The 19023-nt window shown below is 43.8% G+C and overlaps 2 protein-coding genes across 3 annotated transcripts in view; both read right to left on the reverse strand.

Annotated features, from left to right (window-relative positions):
- Ahcy (adenosylhomocysteinase) overlaps window positions 1-5379 on the reverse strand; it is a 32278-nt gene extending 26899 nt beyond the window's left edge. The window contains exon 1 of the mRNA XM_065425236.1: window positions 5171-5379. Coding sequence (XP_065281308.1) covers window positions 5171-5201 — 31 coding nt within the window. The 5' untranslated portion in view covers window positions 5202-5379. The remainder of the gene's footprint in view (window positions 1-5170) is intronic.
- Window positions 5380-11172: 5793 nt separating this feature from the next.
- LOC135896714 (uncharacterized) lies at window positions 11173-18175 on the reverse strand. Of its 2 annotated transcripts, XM_065425203.1 has the most exons (7): window positions 17719-18141; window positions 14708-14902; window positions 13954-14310; window positions 12400-12620; window positions 12171-12330; window positions 11721-11817; window positions 11173-11350 (listed from the first exon to the last, which is right to left on the reverse strand). In XM_065425203.1, exons 1-7 carry the CDS (start codon window positions 17750-17752, stop codon window positions 11323-11325), a joined length of 1092 nt encoding a protein of 363 aa, XP_065281275.1. In that variant the 5' UTR covers window positions 17753-18141; the 3' UTR covers window positions 11173-11322. The 2 variants fall into 2 exon arrangements, 1 of the variants encoding a protein (XP_065281275.1); XR_010562786.2 differs by lacking the exon at window positions 12171-12330 and having other exon boundaries at window positions 17719-18175.
- Between the last annotated feature and the right edge of the window lie 848 nt (window positions 18176-19023).

Here is a 19023-nt window from a genome sequence, read left to right on the forward strand (position 1 = left end):
ATGGTCTATTGAACAACCTGTGTTAAATTGCACATTTCTTTTTTTAATTACACAAATAATTGTTACAATGATTACCTGAAATATCTTGAACAGTATAGGTGCAAGAACATTTGTTACAGAACCTATCAAGAGGTATGTAAAGGCAACAGTACTTTCTACAATGAAATGTGGTACCATACGAACAATATCTTGAAATAAAAATGCCACACATAATTGTGCCCATTACATCCACATAATGTTCACAGAACAGCTAACTTCAATATGACATTTTTACTTTTGATCAGGAGTCTTCAGGTCAGCACTGTACTCCCCTGTATAGCATGTGCAACCAATTGGTTCACAAATGAACCAAACTCTGTTAGAACCTAAAATTGCCAAACTTGAGAAGACAGTCTCTTGGCCTTTATATATATATATTTTTTGCAAATAATTGGACAATAAGGGGGAAAAAAAAAAACAGTGCTGGGAGCTTTCTTTCTTGTCATTTTATTCTCAGTCACACACTTGCCGAGACATGGGGAAAAAAAAGAAAAAAAAGAGAAAACTCAGTGTCCTTCCACTCTGTGAAAAATGATGACCAGTGAAGCTGTGTATGTGGGCCCCTTAATGGCAAACTGCACCTCCGCCGCAGGTCGGCCCGGCATTTCACTGTCTTCGGGATCGGCCCACGTATGGGGAATGCTTAACGCCTGCTTCACCTTCACCACAGATCGGCCCAGTATTGCACTATCTTTGGAATCGGCCCACGTATGGGGAGTGCAATGCCTGCTTCACCTCCACCGTGGGTCGGCCTGGCATTGTACTATCTTAAGTATCAACTCACGTGTAGGGAGTGCTTAACGCCTGCTTCACTTCCGCCATGGCGGGTCAGCCCAGTATTTTACTATCTTTGGGATCAACCCCCGTACGAGGAGTGCTTAACGCCTGCATCATTTCTGCTGCAAGTTGGCTCGGCATTGCACTATCTTCTGCATTTTTTTTCTACCCGTGGACACGATAGCGGGCAAAGTAGCCTTTAACAGCTTCGCTGTATAAGTTCAAATAAGAATGCTTGTGCGAGAGCAATGTACGAGTAGTAAAGATGCTGGCCTCCACAAGATCCCTGCATGCTGCCCACATTAATAGCTTCCAAGATTAATAAATGATGCAAGGCTCCAGCTATCTAGGGGGCTGTAGATTAAGGCTAAAGTTAGTCTTTTAAGTGTCCCAACTGGATGCTTAGAACAAATGTAGTGCTCCAACTTCCGATATACAAATGTTAAATAGGCACTGAAGCACTATTTGCTGTGAAAATGCAAGTCAAATATTATTCTGCTGCATGCAGCAGTAAACCTAAAATCTAGCATAATGAATTACCTGCTCTCTTTTGTAGCTTTCAAAGACCATACTCTATTTCCCCCTGCCCTATACGACAAATTCGATGGTCCCCAGCTGGCCAACCATTGGGCCATCATTTGCGATCATGAATTACTCACGAGCATAAGCTTCTGCATGCACACACACCCTTCCAGATCTAGGAAACAGGGAAACAATAGTTCTTAAACCCTGCCGCACTATCTGTCAATGCTCTTTTTTTTTTTTAGGCAATTTTTAAGACACCAACTTCGGCCCGAAAACAAGAAACAAAAGAGCAATAAGGCAGGGCATTGTTATTGGTGCGGCCCCAACTGAGAGGAACCAATGAGTTGAGGGGAATATGAATGTAAACATTGCACTCATGTCTTCACTCATATTAGGTAGGTCCTTTCCAAAAAATGTATTCAGGAAAATATTCCTTGAAAGGCATCTGCTCAGATTGCAAGAAAATGTCTTCCAGTGCTCTTAATATATTTCACCAATGCTCCTTTTGCTCTTTCTTTCCATCACTAGGGTCCATAAATGACACTGCATTTTATTCCCAGGATTTTTGCTTCACTCTCATAAAAGGTAATGAAGCTAACAGAAAAATCAAACATTTAGCAGGGTAAAAAAAATTAAATTATGGGGCTTTACATGCCAAAACCACTTCCTGATTATGAGGCATGCCATAGTGAAGGAGTCCGGAAATTTCGACCACCTAGGGTTCTTTAACGTGCACCTAAACCTAAGTACACAGGTGTTTTCACATTTCGCCCCCATTGAAATGAGGCCGCCGTGGCCGGGATTCGATCCCACGACCTTGTGCTCAGCAGCCCAACACTATAGCCACTGAGCAACCGCAGCGGGCCATTTAGCAGGGTACAGATAAGGCACAACTTCATGCAACAGATGCACCATGCTATTGCCAACCCTTTACATGTCCTGACAGTACAAGCAAATGGAGCATGTAGCGGGCAGTCAATATGGATAGCTCAGCACTTGTAATCCGCAGCCTCATAGCTGCCCCGTAAAGTATGGAGTACACTGTGTGAAGCAGTGCCACATGATACTATCTGAGGCATATAGTGAATATGAAACACAAGGGAAAGGGGGGTTTGGAGTGCATTCCCTTTCTGTCACCAGCTGAATAACTTTCTATGAAGAACTCTTACACTCCGTTTCATACTTAGCAGGCAACAATGCGGAAGCTACACAAGTAGTGCAGTCATACAAGTCTCAATACGCCCACTTCGCAGTGCACTTGTTTTTTATCCGGGACGCTTTCTACAGAATGAAACACCTAGCTCATATATTACTACATCTGGGCATAAGGCTACGTCAAATCACACATTATTCAGCCACCTTTGTGCTTCCAGTATGCAATGTATTATGTTTTGGTTGCAGAAACGGGCCAGTTACAAAAATGTGCCACTCCACTTGTAGGGTGATAAAACACGTTCAGTTCTGCATTGCTTGCCATGTAATAACTGCATCATTTTTTGCAATCTAAGGGTATTAAACTTAATGCAACACTAAATAACATGACACATACCCAGATCTCTCTTTCACACGCGACATTATTTTTTCGTCGCAAGTGCAGGCAGTGTGAGAAACCTTTGTATCGTTAACTGCAATGTATGAAACAGAGTATAAAACACTTACTTGAAGTGCTTAAGCACTTCAAGCAAGTGTTTTATTCACTATCACAAAGCAAACATGGAGGGGCAAGTAAAAGGAAGATATTATTATTTGCCAAAATTTTCTTTCAAGTGCCCAATTATTAAAATTGACTAAATGATAGGTGCTACGCCTAGTTTGCGAGAGACATCATAGTGGAGGGCTCTGCAGCCATAGCACGTAACTTATGCCCTTTGTCATTGGCTTTCTTCATCCCAAACATCGGCCACTCAGTGTGACAGGCGAGAAGAAATGAATAGAATCAAAGGAAAAGTATCCTTACTTAATATGGTCCTTGGATCTTGCCCATTAAGATTTCATAATGTGCATCAAAAGATCAGCAGATGGACATTTCTTCATGCCACTCTCATAATAAGAATTGACTGCAGCTGTCATGATAAGAGATTCAATGACATGGCTGCACAGACTCCATGGTAAGTCGATGAAAATGGACTCGCCCTATTTGCTGGGGGAAAATGTTACTCCTTTAATTATTTACCTGTTCCTTGAAACAAAATTATATCTTTAAAGTGATTTTCAACACACAAGCTTCACTTTACACGAAAACAAGTAAATTCAACTCAACCATAGAAGCACATAAGTGACAATCTGCAGAAAGGCCAATGCAGCCTAGGTTGGTTTATTTGCACTCAAGTGAATTAGTTCTAATATTTTAAAGTGAATGGTGGCTAAAAGTAGTACCGTACTGTTCAGATCCCAGCCTTAGTACCGTAAGAACGGCCAAAAAATACTGCTCTCGTTGCACTGCAGATGTACGACCACATACTTCAACGAGATTTCTAAATCATGTTTTCTTCAACCTTTAAAAACACAAGGTCACGGCTGGCTCCTTTCAACACTGCCATGAGATTTGCTGGCTGGACTTGCTGGGCGGTTTCCACTATGTTTTCATTCATATACTCGCCGATGACTGAACTTCTCCAACTGTGAAATCCACTTGTCAACATCTCCTATTGTGTAGACAAATTTTTGAGCAAGGATTCTTTTTTTTTTTTTCCTGCCTACCAAACAGCCCGCAAACAGCAGGTACTTCAGAACGTTATCTTGCCAGGTGACCCACCGTCCACTGGAGACAATACTTGGCGTGGCACTGAGAACAATTGCGCACGAGGGCGCTACTATCTCAACTTGTACAGCAACGGGCACAACGCCATAGACAACCTGGCATTCACCCAGCATCAACATATCATGAACAGCGCCTGCTTCTCCTGATCGAGAGCTTACAGAGCACGGAGCGGGACAGTCCTCTAGACCAAACGCAGCATACACGCGCGTACATGAAATACTTCCTTTCTTCAAGCCCAATATTCGGCCCATGCCACAATTATGTATTCAGGCAGTTGCGCGAAAGTGAGCATTTTCCTTTCGTTGTCATATAATGTACCATCAATAAACAAAACTATACCAACTTTGTATACCTTTCTAGACGTCAACAAGAGGTACCTGACAAAGTTGAGCCTGTTCTTATACCACATTGATTTTATAGCGGACGCACCTTTACAACAAAATGTGGTAAACATGTTTCATTGTTTTCTTTTTCCCCCACCAACCAATAAAAAATTCGAATTCGGCGGACGGATGGCCCGATTTCGCACAGATGTTGCGGCCGGAATGATCGCAACTGAAGCTTAAAAAAATTGTCAGCGTCAACACCAAAATGTCGTTGACGCTCAAAATTAAAAGAAACAGACGCTTTTACAAAACGGGGATAACGCAAAACTTTTAAATTAAATGTAATCACCACAGGCTGAGCGCTAAATACTTTCAGTACTTTCTTGCGGCACTTTCGCGCGCACCTCGCGAGTGGCGTAGAGCAAGTGCTACCTTCAACTTATCACGATCTCTTATGTGTGCAGAACATAAGCTTCAGCTGTGACATCGATTTTCCAAGAGGAATATTTATTTTTACTTTTAATTAGTTCCCCGGGACCTGTACAAATTTCCGAGATCTACGGCGCACGTGTACAGTAGATAAAAATACAATGAAATCGTAATTAAATACCCGTCGAAGACGAAATTCAAGAATTACTGTCGACTCCTGCAAGTACCTACTGTTGAAAGCGAACTTTCGCGATTCGGATGTACTATCCCGCGAAAGTTTTTGGTCGTGCTGATGCACACGGATAAAGCTTACCTATTTTGTAAGCTGGCTTGCTTGCAGACATTGTGAGACCTGATGCGAGACCGGGAACAACAGTGTAAACCTACGTGCGGCGGCGAACTGACTTTTATACGGGCGGAGCGATTACGCGCAAAAGAAATAATTCTATCGCTACCCGCAAACACGTGCGCCTAGCTCTCGCCGCGTCGCACCGCACTCCCGCCCAAAGATCGCTGCGCCGCCTACGCGCAGAAGTTGGCAACCGCGCCTCAGGTAGAAATATGTCTTGGGGGAGCGAAAATGTGTCGCGCATAATCAGCCGCGGTATTGGCCTCGAGCTCCACCACTGGAAAAGCTGGCGCCACCGTCGGCGTGACGTGCTAGGAGGGATCACGTGGACATAGCGGCCGCGTCGGCTGCTTCGGGCGCGCCGAAGCGAGCTGAAAACGAGTTTAAATTCCCTCGTACGCTGCGGTCCTCATTTAGAGGCGAAATTTCCCCGCTTCGAGTGTCTCCTTCACAACGCTTCAAAGCACTACAATCGGTAGTGGCTGCCTTTGAAGGCGCGCAACATGGTCGGCTACTGCTCGGTGCCGCAGGGCCGGACGCACGTAACGGAGGCCGGTGTCAGCCTTATTCACACGTAGCCGCAGGACAAGACGCTGCGTGAAGCTTGGCTCGCGAAACATAAAACCGGCAAACAGTCATCGGCCACAACTCGGGTATGCAGCAAGCACAGCCGCGAGGAAGATTTCTGCTACGGCGCCCGGTCTGCGATGTTCTGAAAACGCGCACTGAGACGCTCGCCCGAGTCCGCTGCCCGACTAATGTCATGACGGTTTGGTCTATGAACTTGTCGATGCTATAGATACTGCCAAGTTCAGTGGAGTGGAAAGGCAGCGGTTAGAAGCACATTTAAAAAAAGCATGGCATATGGTCATGTTTGTGTTATGAATTAATGCACTGGATTACAAAAAAGGAGCAGCGGGAAATTGCACGCTGAGAACACCGATAAACATACAGTGCGACGCAACTCGAGGAATAATATTGAAAGGTCAAAGAATTTAGAAGAAAGAAAGATTGAATCGTCGTGACGGCACATTACAGTCCCCGTAGGCGTCGAAGTCTCTACAATGAAATTATTTTTGAACAGCTCTGATAGCGCCCACGCAACAATGGTTGCTTGTATACTGTCAAATGCTCATATTCTGTGGCCTAAAGCTCGTGGCACGGTGAGAAAACGCGCGTGCGGAGAAATCGAAACAGTGCGCGGACAAGCATGCAGACGCGCAGTCGGTCGCTGCGAATCTGCGCGATCGCTGCATTGAGGCTTCATTCTATTACGCTCCATTTAGTTATACAAACACTATAAGAACCTATTTCACATAGTTTGCTCTCGGCGTTTACCTACCTTTCACGCAAGAAGCCGGTTCGGGAGACTCCATCGCGGCAACCGCGCGCAGTGGCGTTCACTGTACGTATTCGGTAAAGAGATAGCGTCTGTAAACGATTGTGTGCTTTCAGTTTGCCCAAGATTATTATTTAGACACTAAGAAACTTCTCTCGTTTCGAAAGTACTTACAAAAATGTCCGGGAGAGCTCGCGCGTGGTTTTTTCAGTGACCGCTCACAGCAAAACCTATGAGGAGCGTGCCACTTGATCCCTCATACTACGCCAGCGAGGCGCTTCCGATAGATGGCGACTCCGTAACTCCTCGCCGCCAATACGCGCGTTATCAGTCGCGGTGCGTGTATGTGTTGTTTACTATTTTGCTTATATCGATTTTAATTCAACAAAGAAAACCGGCGTCTCTGTAATACCAGCATTAAATAGTAAATCAGCTCACTGTCTGATCAATTGGCGTAGGGAGTAAAACATAAGAGCGCATGCTCGTGCACGGCCTACCTAAGGCAACCACGAAACATCTGAGCGGCAGGCGCTATCAAATATTTGTGATACACATTGGCATCATTCTCACGCAAACGGTTGCACCCTTTGGGGTGTATATTTGTCCCATAACAATAATCGTCATCTGCCTTGCTTGCGTTTCCTTTCCTGAAAACTCGGCGCTCGCTACTTTCCTGTCGAGAATGCTGCGTCACACTGATAACGCGCATGCCGTTCGTGACTGAAAAGTGCCGGGCTCGCAGCGTTAAAGAAAGGAAACGCGGGCAACACGGATGACGATTATCGTTGTGGGACGAGATACGCCCCAAAAGGTGTAAAGTTTTCTACACTCTTAAAATGGTTGCACCCTTTGGGGTGTATATTTGTCCCACAACAATAATCGTCACCTGCCTTGCTTGCGTTTCCTTTCCTGAAAACTCGGCGCTCGCTATACTTTCCTGTCGAGAATGCTGCGTCACACTGATAAGGCGCATGCCGTTCGTGACTGGAAAGTACCGGGCTCGCAGCGTTAAAGAAAGGAAACGCGGGCAGCACGGATGACGATTATTGTTGTGGGACAAGATACGCCCCAAAGGGTGTAATTTTTTCTAAGAGTGTAGGAGTACACACTCTAAGAACAGTTTACACCCTTTGGCTTGCCCCTTCTGCCACACAAAAATAATCGTCATCTGCCTTGATGCGTTTCCTTTCTTTATCGCTGCAAGCCCGGAACTTTCCAGTGACGAACGGCACGCGCGTTATCAGAAGAGGCACTCCAAAGGGTGTAAACTGTTCTATGCTGATAACGCGCGTGCCGTTCGTTACTGGAAAGTTCCGGGCTCGCAGCGATAAAGAAAGGAAACGCATCAAGGCAGATGACGATTATTTTTGTGTGGCAGAAGGGGCAAGCCAAAGGGTGTAAACTGTTCTTAGAGTGCACATTTTAAAAAATGGCTGTGGCTTAGGTAAGGTTAAGCCCAGGATGCGAAGCATACTAGCCTTTATTTTAGTTGTTGAACCACTGTTTAGCCTGGTGAACTGCTGTTGCTTGGCTATATTTGGTTCGGCTAGACGAAGAAACAACTCATGCATTACTGCTTCGCCTTCAAGAGTGGAACGCGACAGCGTTCCCGTCGACCCGCCAAGGGGTGTAAGACAATGGGCTACAGGGCAGCGACTACGCGCCCCGCATTGGACGCGGTGAGCGTCGAGCAAAGCAGCGTTCGGCGCGGCAACGAAATGTGCGTCTGAGCAAGAGACGCACGCCTTAGAAACAGCTCGTTTCTAATGCAACACCGCATTCACTAGAGGCGCTTTTGTGCCGCTTTGAAGCATCGTACTCGTGGCTCAGTGGTAGCGTCTCCGTCCCACACTCCGGAGACCCTGGTTCGATTCCCACCCAGCCCGTCTTGCAAGAGTTGAGCCAAAGCCACTTCTCCTCTGTCGTGACGTCACGGTGTCACGTGGTTTCATGGCGACACCGCCGCGCCTGAGGAGCTGGGTTGAGCTCTCGTAATATGCTTCGCATAAAACGTTTACACCCTTTGGGGTGTATACTTACCGCACAGCAATGATCGTCATCTGTCTTGCCCCCGTTTCCTTTCTTGAAAACGCTGCGCTCGTTACTTTCCTGTCCAGAATGGTATGTCATGCTGATAACGCGCATGCTGTTCATGACTTGTACCGGGCTCGCAGCGTTAAAGAAAGGAAATGCGGGCAAGACAGATGACGATAATCGTTGTGGGACAAGCCCCAGAGCGTGTAAACGTTTTTTAATATATATAGGTTGGGTGAAGGAGGGCACTGCGTCCCTCGGCACTTCATGGTACTATAGCAGGGGAGCGATGGGGGGCAGAAGGAAATACTGGGGGGTCGGCCACTCCCTCCTCGCCCCCCTTCAGAACTGCCCTTGCCCAAAGGATCACAATTTTTCTTTTACATATCGCAATCTGGAACGTCCGAAGGATATCGTAGGAGAAAGGAAACTATTTACCTATAGTACAATGAGATAATAAAATAACATAAGAGAGATAAAACATGCTTTTCATATGCTCAAATAATAACCCAAAGCTGGCTGATATGGCTGTTTCAAAATTTGCAATAACTATATTTGCTCCCGTGAGTCGTATTAATTAAAAGGTTAATGAGAGCTCATTAGTAAATGTTTTACCAGGAAGTAACCCTAGGTCTCAAACACCCAACCTTAATTGTGTAATATTCATACATATATTAGCCCATAAAAACGACATATCACGCCAAAACTACTACAGACTAGTGCGAATTTCTACAACGCCAATACAACGCCAATTGTAAGGCTAATAGAAATGTGTTATACTAATATGAATCCCTATTCGAATTTTTGCTAGGGTGTCAAAAACTGAAATGTGTGCGAGAATATTTAGGCATATAAGAACTATAAAAGAAAATTTTGCTTTGCCCTGCACATTGTGGCTGCGTACGTGAAAAATGATTGTTGCTATATACTGCGTACATGATGTCTCTACAGTTGAGTTTTCCTCCTCCCAGTCATCTCAGTTACGACGTGTGCAGCGGAAGCAACAGCTAAATCTAGAACGAGGAAAAAGCGCACACGGCATGACGTCCACGATTGAGCGTAAATTTCCGCCAAGCTGCGCGTGAGCCAATACAGAACTCGTCTAAGAGGAAACTCGCAGGCCCTTCTCATTCAAATGCAAGTGAATCGCATGACTGCTTTCGTTACGCTACCGAAGAAACAATTTTCAGTGAAATATTGTTCTATTTAAAAAAAGCAAACCGTCGCAGCTTCTAAACTCATGTAGGCAGCCACGCTGAAATCCTTTGCGGCATTCCCGATGACTATGCAAGGACGATCTGCAGAGAGAACCGCGCGTGCAGCGCGCTAACATTTTTTGTGAAGGCAGAAGATAAATTAGAAAACGTCCGATACGGTACATATATGCTGTTGCATAAGTTCGCTAACTGTACAGCGAGCTATACTTTTGCGCACACAACGCGCTTTGTGGAAGTCTAGCATGACGATGACAATATACAGGATGTTTCAGGAAATGCGTGCGAAATTTCTTTGAAATAAACAAAGCCCGTTTTCCTCAGATTTTCTCGGTTAACCACAAATAAGGACATTGCATTTTAAAATGACTCGAGGTAGTAATTTCAGCTATAACATTTTAACCAAAAGAGTGAAACGATTGATGCTAGTGCAATATTTGACCGTAAGAACGGGACAGATTGGGCGAGATGGTGACTCTCCATGGTTCTTGGGTGCGCGACGAGGACTAGCGCGTTGAGTGCCAAGTGGCCCTGTGTCTTTTTCATTTGCGTTGTACCCAAGAATCAAGATCTGAAGGCCGTCAGACAAAGAGCTCATAACCGGTGTAAGACGTGCAATAAGCTGGCGGTGCTACTAATATCTGCAGCGTAATGATTTTCGGCCAAGTTCATCAAGAAAACCGAAACTGCCGAAGAGCGCAACCAAGGCGGGCGCGCAAGTGTCACTCTCTTAGCGCGAGACTAGCAGGCGCCCTGAGTTACGTAACTTGACGCCTAATCTCCACCACTAACTCGCAACTCATTTCTAGGCGCCGCGAAAGCTGACCACTCGATACCTGTAGCCTTATTAAAGGACACAGACCGGAAGGGTGAGCGCCTGTGTGTTTTGGATAATTACGCGAACATCTGCGGACATTTGCGTAATATATTGTACATGCATGCTTTCGTGTGCAATAGCAGTAAGTTCCATAGGCGGAAAGTTTTCTTTTTTTTTGGGGGGGGGGGGGGAGGCACCAGCTTTCCGAACCTCAGACATACATATTTCTTGCACTTGAAGAAACTTCGTGTGACCTTGAAGAATTGTTCATTGAAATGACGGCCTTATATGAGAATTAACAAGACCGCATAGTAGGAGACCTGAGTCCTGAGTCCTCTTCCACCACCAAGAATATTATGTCTCTCGGTGGTACAATCTTACCCTAGTAGCACGCTTTGTTGCCTCAGTGTGGCCACAACGTTAGCTTCTAACATTGCCTTAACGTGGCTAGCGTCCTCTTTTTGCAACGTTAACGCAACATACATAAGACAACGTTGAGACAATATTGCTCCAATGTTACATCAACTTTCAGTCAATGTTAAAGCAACTTCTGGAGACAATATAAATGCAACATTGCTACACCTTTTTATTGCACTGGAAAACTACAAATTTAAAGTACTGTCAACATTTGCCTCAAAAATTCAGCACATCTAGAAACTTCTTGTCCCCTTGTCCCCTGGTGGCCTCCAGCTGCTCATGATGATGGTCTGATTCATGACATCAAAGGCGAAGCTGCATCCCTGCAAAAAAATAAATAAATATGTAAAGAACCAAAAATTTTCTATCATAAGCATCTTGGTGGACACACTTCCAATAGCAAAACCTCTAACAACAAAAAGTGCAACATTAAGTGCAGGTTGCTGACACTGCTCAAAAATATGGATCAAGGATGAGGAAAAGTAAAATAACATATATACTTGCACTAAGATATCTTCCAAATTAACAAAACACTTCCTATTTTGTCTGCCCCCAACTTAAAACCAGAGGTTATTTAAACTCCAGTAATGCATGCAATAAAATGCACATATTTATTAGGAAATATTTAGTGTTGGCGCCTCTAAATTGCTGATCTATAACTGCCAATCATTAAAGTACTGAACTGTCTCTTACCGTTTCTTCTGTCTTGATGGTGCATAACGGAGCCATTCGGCAATCGAAAGATGTATTTGTGACTCCGTGGCCTGTGCGAAATTGCTTTTCAGCGTTTCTGAAAAACAAATGAAAAAAAAAAAGAGAATGAATCATCAAAGACAAGGCTACATTGGTTGGCTTGGAGAAGAGGGTTAAAGTAAGATAAGAGAAAGCCTCATGGCTTGTGCTGAACAACGGCCTCATCACCCTTCGCTATAATAGGCAAAGCAGAAAACCAGCAGGGTGATGGCATGCCAGGAAAAGCCCATGCTATCAGTATAAAAAAATATACTGCTTATGTTCCTTACACAGGAAATGCATTCAGTGCTTCAAGCCTATGCATTGTTAACTGACAGCTAAAAATCATGGCATGCTGAAATGCGAATGTGCGTATGCATGCTACACATGAGAGATATATAAATATAGCACCTGTGAGGACTTGGAGCAGGTATAGCCCAATAAATGGCCTTTTTCCTTTTCTCCCAGTCAGAGAAAAGTCCTGGGCCAACGTGTCACACATGCATCTCCGCATAATTTTGCGTACAGAATCTTGCACTGATGTGCCACCGATTCGCGATAAATGGGCCATCTAGAAAAAAAAAAGACATCCACATAAAATTTCATGCATGTGTACTTGCAGAGCAAAAATTTAACTTACGAGGTCTGTCCTGTTTTTTTCATCATGAAGCTGCCACTCCAATTCTTCCAGCCTCTGATGAGTTGCCAGGGGAAGCAGTTCAAGAATGGCACTGCTGACAGGTTGTGCACACGGTTGTTTATTTTCTGTGATGGCTTGCTCTATCCTTTGGATGGATTTTTCCAGGCCATCTACCTGAGCTCTTATTCCCTTCACCTCCTTGAGCAACTTTCCAAGCATGGCTAAAACAAAGAAGAGAAAAGTAACTTGACCAAGCTAAAACATTTCACTGTAATGGTTTTAATCTTATGTAAGCAGTAACCTAAGTATGTCTTCATTCTTTCTACAAGCAAAGCAATCCACCTAAGAAATAGTAGTAACAGTTAAATAAAGGATTCCTGCCATTTCTTTCTTTAACCAATAATCTGCAAAGGGCCTAACTTAAGTTGCATGAATAACACTTTGCATTTCCAATACAAGAACACCATGCAGAAACATGCACACGTAACTTCACAGGATCCTTAACACAGCCAGAGTACTCGTGCTGCAATGAAAGGTATAAGAAATGCAGATATAAAACAAATTATTCAACAGTCAGACTTAAAAATGGTGAATTAAACATATGCAAATATTCTACTGTTAACATAAGTGCGTTTTCCCAAAAAGTATTGACTAAATTTAGGGGATCTACAATAACAGTGAACATATTTGCTTGTAAACGCACTGAAATAAATTAAAGACCTATTGCACTTTGAAGACTTACTATTTACATTCCACTCCCACTTTTGCTATAGCTCCACATGGAGCTGTAGAATATTTAAGTAAATGAATAAAATTAAATAAGATTAACTTATGGCAATGACCAATATGTGATCATGTGGCTGCTACAACTGAACAGACCAACTTTTCCATGCTAAATTGTAACACCATGGTTGGATGCAACCTAAGTGCAGTGAAGCTCCGCCCACATTTGGGACCCCCACACCGAATTCCACTGCAAAAAAATGTAGTCAACTGTTAAAGCTTTTGTGACCTAAACAAGAAGCTAATCACCAGACGAAATGATAAGACCAAGAATTTTGATGCTCATGCTTGCTTGATAAATTAAAACACTAAAAGCTGCTCTCATTTACTGTACTGATTGGCCAGCAGAGTAATATAGAGAATGTGAACCATGGCCCAGTGTTACCAACTTCTTTTTAAAATTGTATCCTACTACGGTAAAGCTCACAAATGCGGCAGGCACCTGCATATGACACCAACAGATGCATCACCAAAATTAAACACATTCAGTAAGGCAATGTTAGAGCAACACTGTCTATAAAGTGCCTAATGTAGAAACATTCGCATGATCATGCAACCTGCACCTTCCCTGTACGGCGGCCAGAAATAAAGGTTTGCTGTCGTCTATCTATACGCTCCACTTATGAAATAATCAACTATAGCCCTTCTATAACCTTTACAGAATTAAAAAGCACCTGACCAGACTGTACATAAAGTTGGACAAATTCTTGCGACCTGCAACTCATGTCGCAAGCATAATAAATGATTCCAAAGGCTGACAGCAGCCCCTACCATTTTGGTCAAGCTTCCTTTTTTCAGCAAAAGAATCGCCATCATCTAAAGCCACTTCCCGGCTAGGTGGGGCCTTTTGTATCTGGGGATCCTGTGAAGCAAGTGACTGGGGCTTGAACCGTGACAATTTCACAATTTTTGGCGGTGGTGGTCGTGAAACAAACTTCGCAGTTTGTTGCGAAGAATTAAAGCACTGTCCTCGTAGAGGAACAGGAAAGTCGATGCTCTCTTCATCTGAAGACTCCAGGCGCGCTGGTGGCCGCCTCTTCCGCCTTTGCTGAATTGTTTCAACATCTGAGGCCAAATCTGATGTGAATTCTGCTTGCTGCTCTTTTTGTCTAGCACTTTCATAGCTGCCTAAAAAGAATGAATGTAATATTTATTGCCCAAAAAGAAATGAAATGCAAAGCACTAGTTTTAAAAAGACAAACAAAAAAATTTATAGAACTGTTGAACACTGAGTGGTGAAAGAAATAACAGCATAATATAAAAATGACATGTCCAAATTAATATGTTTAGTATATTCATCTACTCAAAATTTGCCACCTTCACTAGTTTCAATACAAAAGCAACCAGTTCTGGTACTAAGAGTAAACAAATTGTAGATACCTTAATTATAAGGTTCAACGAAGATAACTTTCAAGCTCAAAGTTTAGCTAACAATACTGCCAAAAATTTACCGATCTTACTGATAGTACACGAACTTAAGCTACCAACTTGAACATGTTTTTAGAAACTTGGGCAAGAAGCTTACCACATGTCCACAACACTCGACATCTGTAGCTAGTCCAGTCGCTTGATGGTGGTTGTTGCTCTTTGATGGCAGTAGTTATCTTTGCGGTGCTCTTAAATGGTGGCCACCTAACTGTGTTTTCTGAAATCCACGAAGTGGGCACGACGGAAACTTCATCTTCATCTTCAAAAAGAACGATGCTGTATGTCTTCCCCCCTGAAATTATAAAACAAAGAAAACTGAATTAATGCGATGGAATCCTAGCCACGGTGGGTGCAGTTTGATGAAGGTGAAATGTGAAAAACATGTATGTGGCGAGTGATGTCAGTGCAGATTAAAGAACCACTGGTGGTTAAAATTTATCAGCAGCCCTCCACTATATGCCTCTCGCCCGCCTTTAAACTCACGTCATTGTGAATCAATTCATGTGCCTTATCTACCCTGATAGGCAAGTTTTATATTTTACGAAATCAACCAGTGATCCCCGAAAATATTGCCTTTCCTATTATTCAGCAATGCAACTGCTACACTTGTACTGCAGGTAATGATATGGTGGAATGAGAGGTTTCACATTTCGAAGCTGCACATGGATTTTTTAGAACACAAAAGCGGAAGGCTGCCAATTAATTTTTGACCACTCAGTGTTCTTTATAACATGCACTGACATCACACACATTTTCACTCCATCAAAATGTAGCCACTGTGGCAAGGATTCAATCTCATGACCTTGAGAAGAGCAGGTCCAATGAAATGAACAGTTTAAATTAGCAAGTATACCAGCACAGGCTATACTTGTCTCATTTAGTCCATTCATTTCAGTGGACCAAACCATGGCATGTGTGCAATAGAGGAAATACTGCATAATTATCTCCTCCGCTTGGCAAGCACATGCATTTATTTCTAATTTCATCAACAGGCCACACAGAAAGATCTTGTGAAAGGTCTTTAGCAGCAAAAACCAGGAGCTCTGAAGACGGCAATGGTTGCGAATACAAGTCAGCCAAAGTTGTGAAATAGTGCCCACAGATGCTGGCCCCCGACACCGATTGCAACATATTAGTTACTAATACAATGTGACCTTCTTTAAGCTGGACACAATTATCCAGCCTGCCAAGCTTTAGCACAGTTCCTTCAAACTCTAGCAAAGAGTACTGTCTGCCTTGAAACCCTGGTGGCACAGGTCCATTAGAGTGCTCTCCTGACAGTCTTGGGTATGAATTGAGAGAACCTGTGGAAACATTACTAAGAAAGCGTTTCTCACTGAGGCGCTTGATAACCTGCTGAAGAGCTCGAGCCTTCGTCCTTACTAGGGTCTTAAGTTTATAAAGGAAGTTTTCAAAAACGAAGGCTGAAAAGTCATCAAGAGGGCCAAATCTTCTGGCATCGTCAGCTAGATGCAACAATGAGTGCACGTTATAGACATAGATCCCCTTTCCATATAGGGAGCCAGCCTCAGCTACAAACTCTTGAAGAAGGTGCTCCGCCAAGTCCACGTTGTGCACTGCGTAATCTGGGCATGCAAGGATAGCAATAGCAGCACTAAGCTTCATAAAATGGTCGTAAAACTTTCTTTCCAAATTTCCTTGGAGGACAAGTGGTCCATAGTACAGTAGAAAGTTCCTAAACTCAACCGCTTTCCACTGCTCCAAAAATTGCAGTGATCGTGGCCTGCGCTTCATGTCACTTGGAACATACAAGTTAAAACTAGCAAGCATCGTGGATACATGAAGCTTTGACTGTGATGACATTTTTGAAGCTGATGGCTTTTTAGAAGCCCAATAACAAATGAGTAGTTTCTTCATTACTCCCAAACAAACCAGGTGCATATAGTCTAGTGGGAACTGTGTGACCATCCCAACACCAAAACACTGCAGCGGAGACTCGCTATGGTGGTGATGTTCTTGGGCAAAGCTCCTGAAATCTTCATCAGTGCGCAAGGGACTGTCATGGGAATCAAAAATGATTTTCCTGTCAAGTGCAGAGTATGCACCCTTTTGAGTGCACCTTTCACATCCAAAATAGGCTGTATGGCCCTTAATGCATTTGATGTAAGCCCTTGCTGGGGCATCACACACAAATGCATGGATTTTCACAGCATAGACCTTGCCATTGTACATAAGGCCCTCCTCAAGCAGCTTCCTTATTTCGGAGACAAAATCACTTAAGTACAAGGTCACATCTCCAGGCTTGCTGTCACCCTCATAGAGAGCAGCAACAAATGGAGAGGAGTGTGAACTTTCCTTTACAAGCACGAGAATCGGCCAGAATTGCTTTCTCGAGCTGCGGGAGAGCGGAAGGCCGTCTACGTTCACAATGAGTGACAATGTCCGACAATCTGCAGGAACATGTGCAACATGTTCTTCCAAAGAACGAGAAATTCCAAAATAGTGGTAACGACCACCGGTCATCACTGCCAGATCAGTATGCCTCTGCGTCTTTAGCAATGTTCTAGCATCCGAGGGTAACTCTGGATGGTATGGCTTGAGCACTTTAAGCAGGGAATTCAGGTGTGAAGCAGGCAATTTACTATTAATAGCCCATACACGCAAGTCGTACTCTAGACACTGAGTAGCGGCACCAGACTCAGGTGTCATCCTATCTTCACACTCCACCAACTCGTCATCGTCAGAAATCCGCGACAAGTCTGACGTTGCACTTCCTATGTCAGAGATGCCGCTAGAGGTGCCAAAATCTGACAAGTTGGAACTGCGGCTTTCATCTGCGTCCTCGCCTGGCACTGATAAAGAGGATAAAACGACATTATGCGACAAAAAGGCGTATTGATCCTGCTCTGCTCCTGATGCGCACAATCTGCTGTCACGACCATTATCAACAACGGCCAAACAATTTTCTAGTTCGCCGTGAACAGCCTCTGCTATTCTTCGGCGTCGTTGCCGAATGGACACTTCACTTAGTGAACGCTTCACTCTCTTCATGATGCAACGAATGTAGCACTTAAAACCATCACGAAGGGCATGGCTTTGTGCCAACCAACACGTGTTACAGCACAACAATGAGTAGAAATCACTTACCACTGAGGTCATCCTCGGAGCAAGCCTGCGCCATTTCAGTTGAATTGCAGAGAAGCTACAAGAAAAAAAGCACAGGCACGGCGACTGCAAAAAAAACTATGCTAGAACAACAAAAAACGCGGACTTTGACACGACTGCCGCTGAGTGGCACGTTTTTAGATGAGCGCGCGTCGCAGGGCTGGCTGTCGCATGGAAGAAGGCATGGAAGAAGGAAATGGGCTCTCGGCTGTACCGCGATTTGGATTTGTGATGATCTCCATGGCCATTAGACTGCGGAGCGTCAGTGAAACCAGAACTCAATTTTTTCGGCAGTTTTTATTTAGACCGCCTGCTTAATAAAAAAACAGATATTTCAGCTGTTTAGAAATATTTTCGATACAGGTATATATTTTTACATCAGTGTGACATAGTTAAGTACACTTGCACTGCTCGCCAGCTGTATGCACACCACATGCAAGCTTGCGCTCGAAGCAAAAAATAAAAAAAATTAATGTAGTAATGGTGAGGAGAAGTGATCTAGCTGGTACCGGCTTTTCTATTTGGGCTTCAGAAATAGCCCGAGAGGGCAGACAATTATAGCCTATAGCATGAATGTTATAGCAATGTCATCGTAGGTGGTTCAACATTTATTCATCATTTGACAATATTGCTGCAATGTGAAAAAGACCACTTTAGAGCAACGTTATCAGCATGTTGCTTGGTAACATTGCAGCAACATTATCTAATGTTGAAGAATGTTAGCGCAACATAATACAACATTGGCAATGTTGTTGCAACGTTGCAGTAACATACTGTGCTACTACCTTCGTGTAATTGTCGCATACTTGGCTATCACTAATACTGCTTCGCCTTACCGCCGAAACTGCAGCGGCTCTCTCTCCTTTTTCTGTGATTCCGTTTACAAGCGCCCCTGCGCATGACCTGTTGATTCTGATTTCGAGTGGATCCGGCTTGGCCTATACTTTCGGTTACTGAGTGAAATATACAGGGTGCCCCCAACTATCATGCACCAAGACTTGTAACAGTTGCGTTACTCGAAGAAAACCTAGTGCATATTGTTTACAGTGCAGTGGAGTAGCCGCCCGTAATTCTCTCGTTCCTAAAATTTAATTCGACTATTGCAATTAATTATCTAATTTGAGAAGTACTGTCCTAATTATCAAAGTGCCAACGAGGCATTTGTAGGCACCCTCACATGACATCTAACTGCTGCGTTTTAAGCGGCGTACTAATTGCGTGCAATATTTCTTCCGACTGGCAAACAAACCTCACCACCCGCATGATAAAACAGCACCCTCAAATAGG

Source organism: Dermacentor albipictus, chromosome 1 (assembly GCF_038994185.2).
Source record: "Dermacentor albipictus isolate Rhodes 1998 colony chromosome 1, USDA_Dalb.pri_finalv2, whole genome shotgun sequence".
In the NCBI taxonomy this organism is placed as follows: Eukaryota; Metazoa; Arthropoda; class Arachnida; order Ixodida; family Ixodidae; genus Dermacentor; species Dermacentor albipictus.

Excerpts from the sequence above, each read along its gene's own strand:
- LOC135896714 (XM_065425203.1), bottom strand. The coding sequence starts at position 17,752 with ATGGCGCAGGCTTGCTCCGAGGATGACCTCAGTG. Across the intron at positions 14,903-17,718 it reads CTCCGAGGATGACCTCAGTG|GGGGGAAGACATACAGCATC; the intron begins GTAAGTGATTTC and ends TTATAATTTCAG. Across the intron at positions 11,818-12,170 it reads CCTGCTCCAAGTCCTCACAG|AAACGCTGAAAAGCAATTTC; the intron begins GTGCTATATTTA and ends TTTGTTTTTCAG.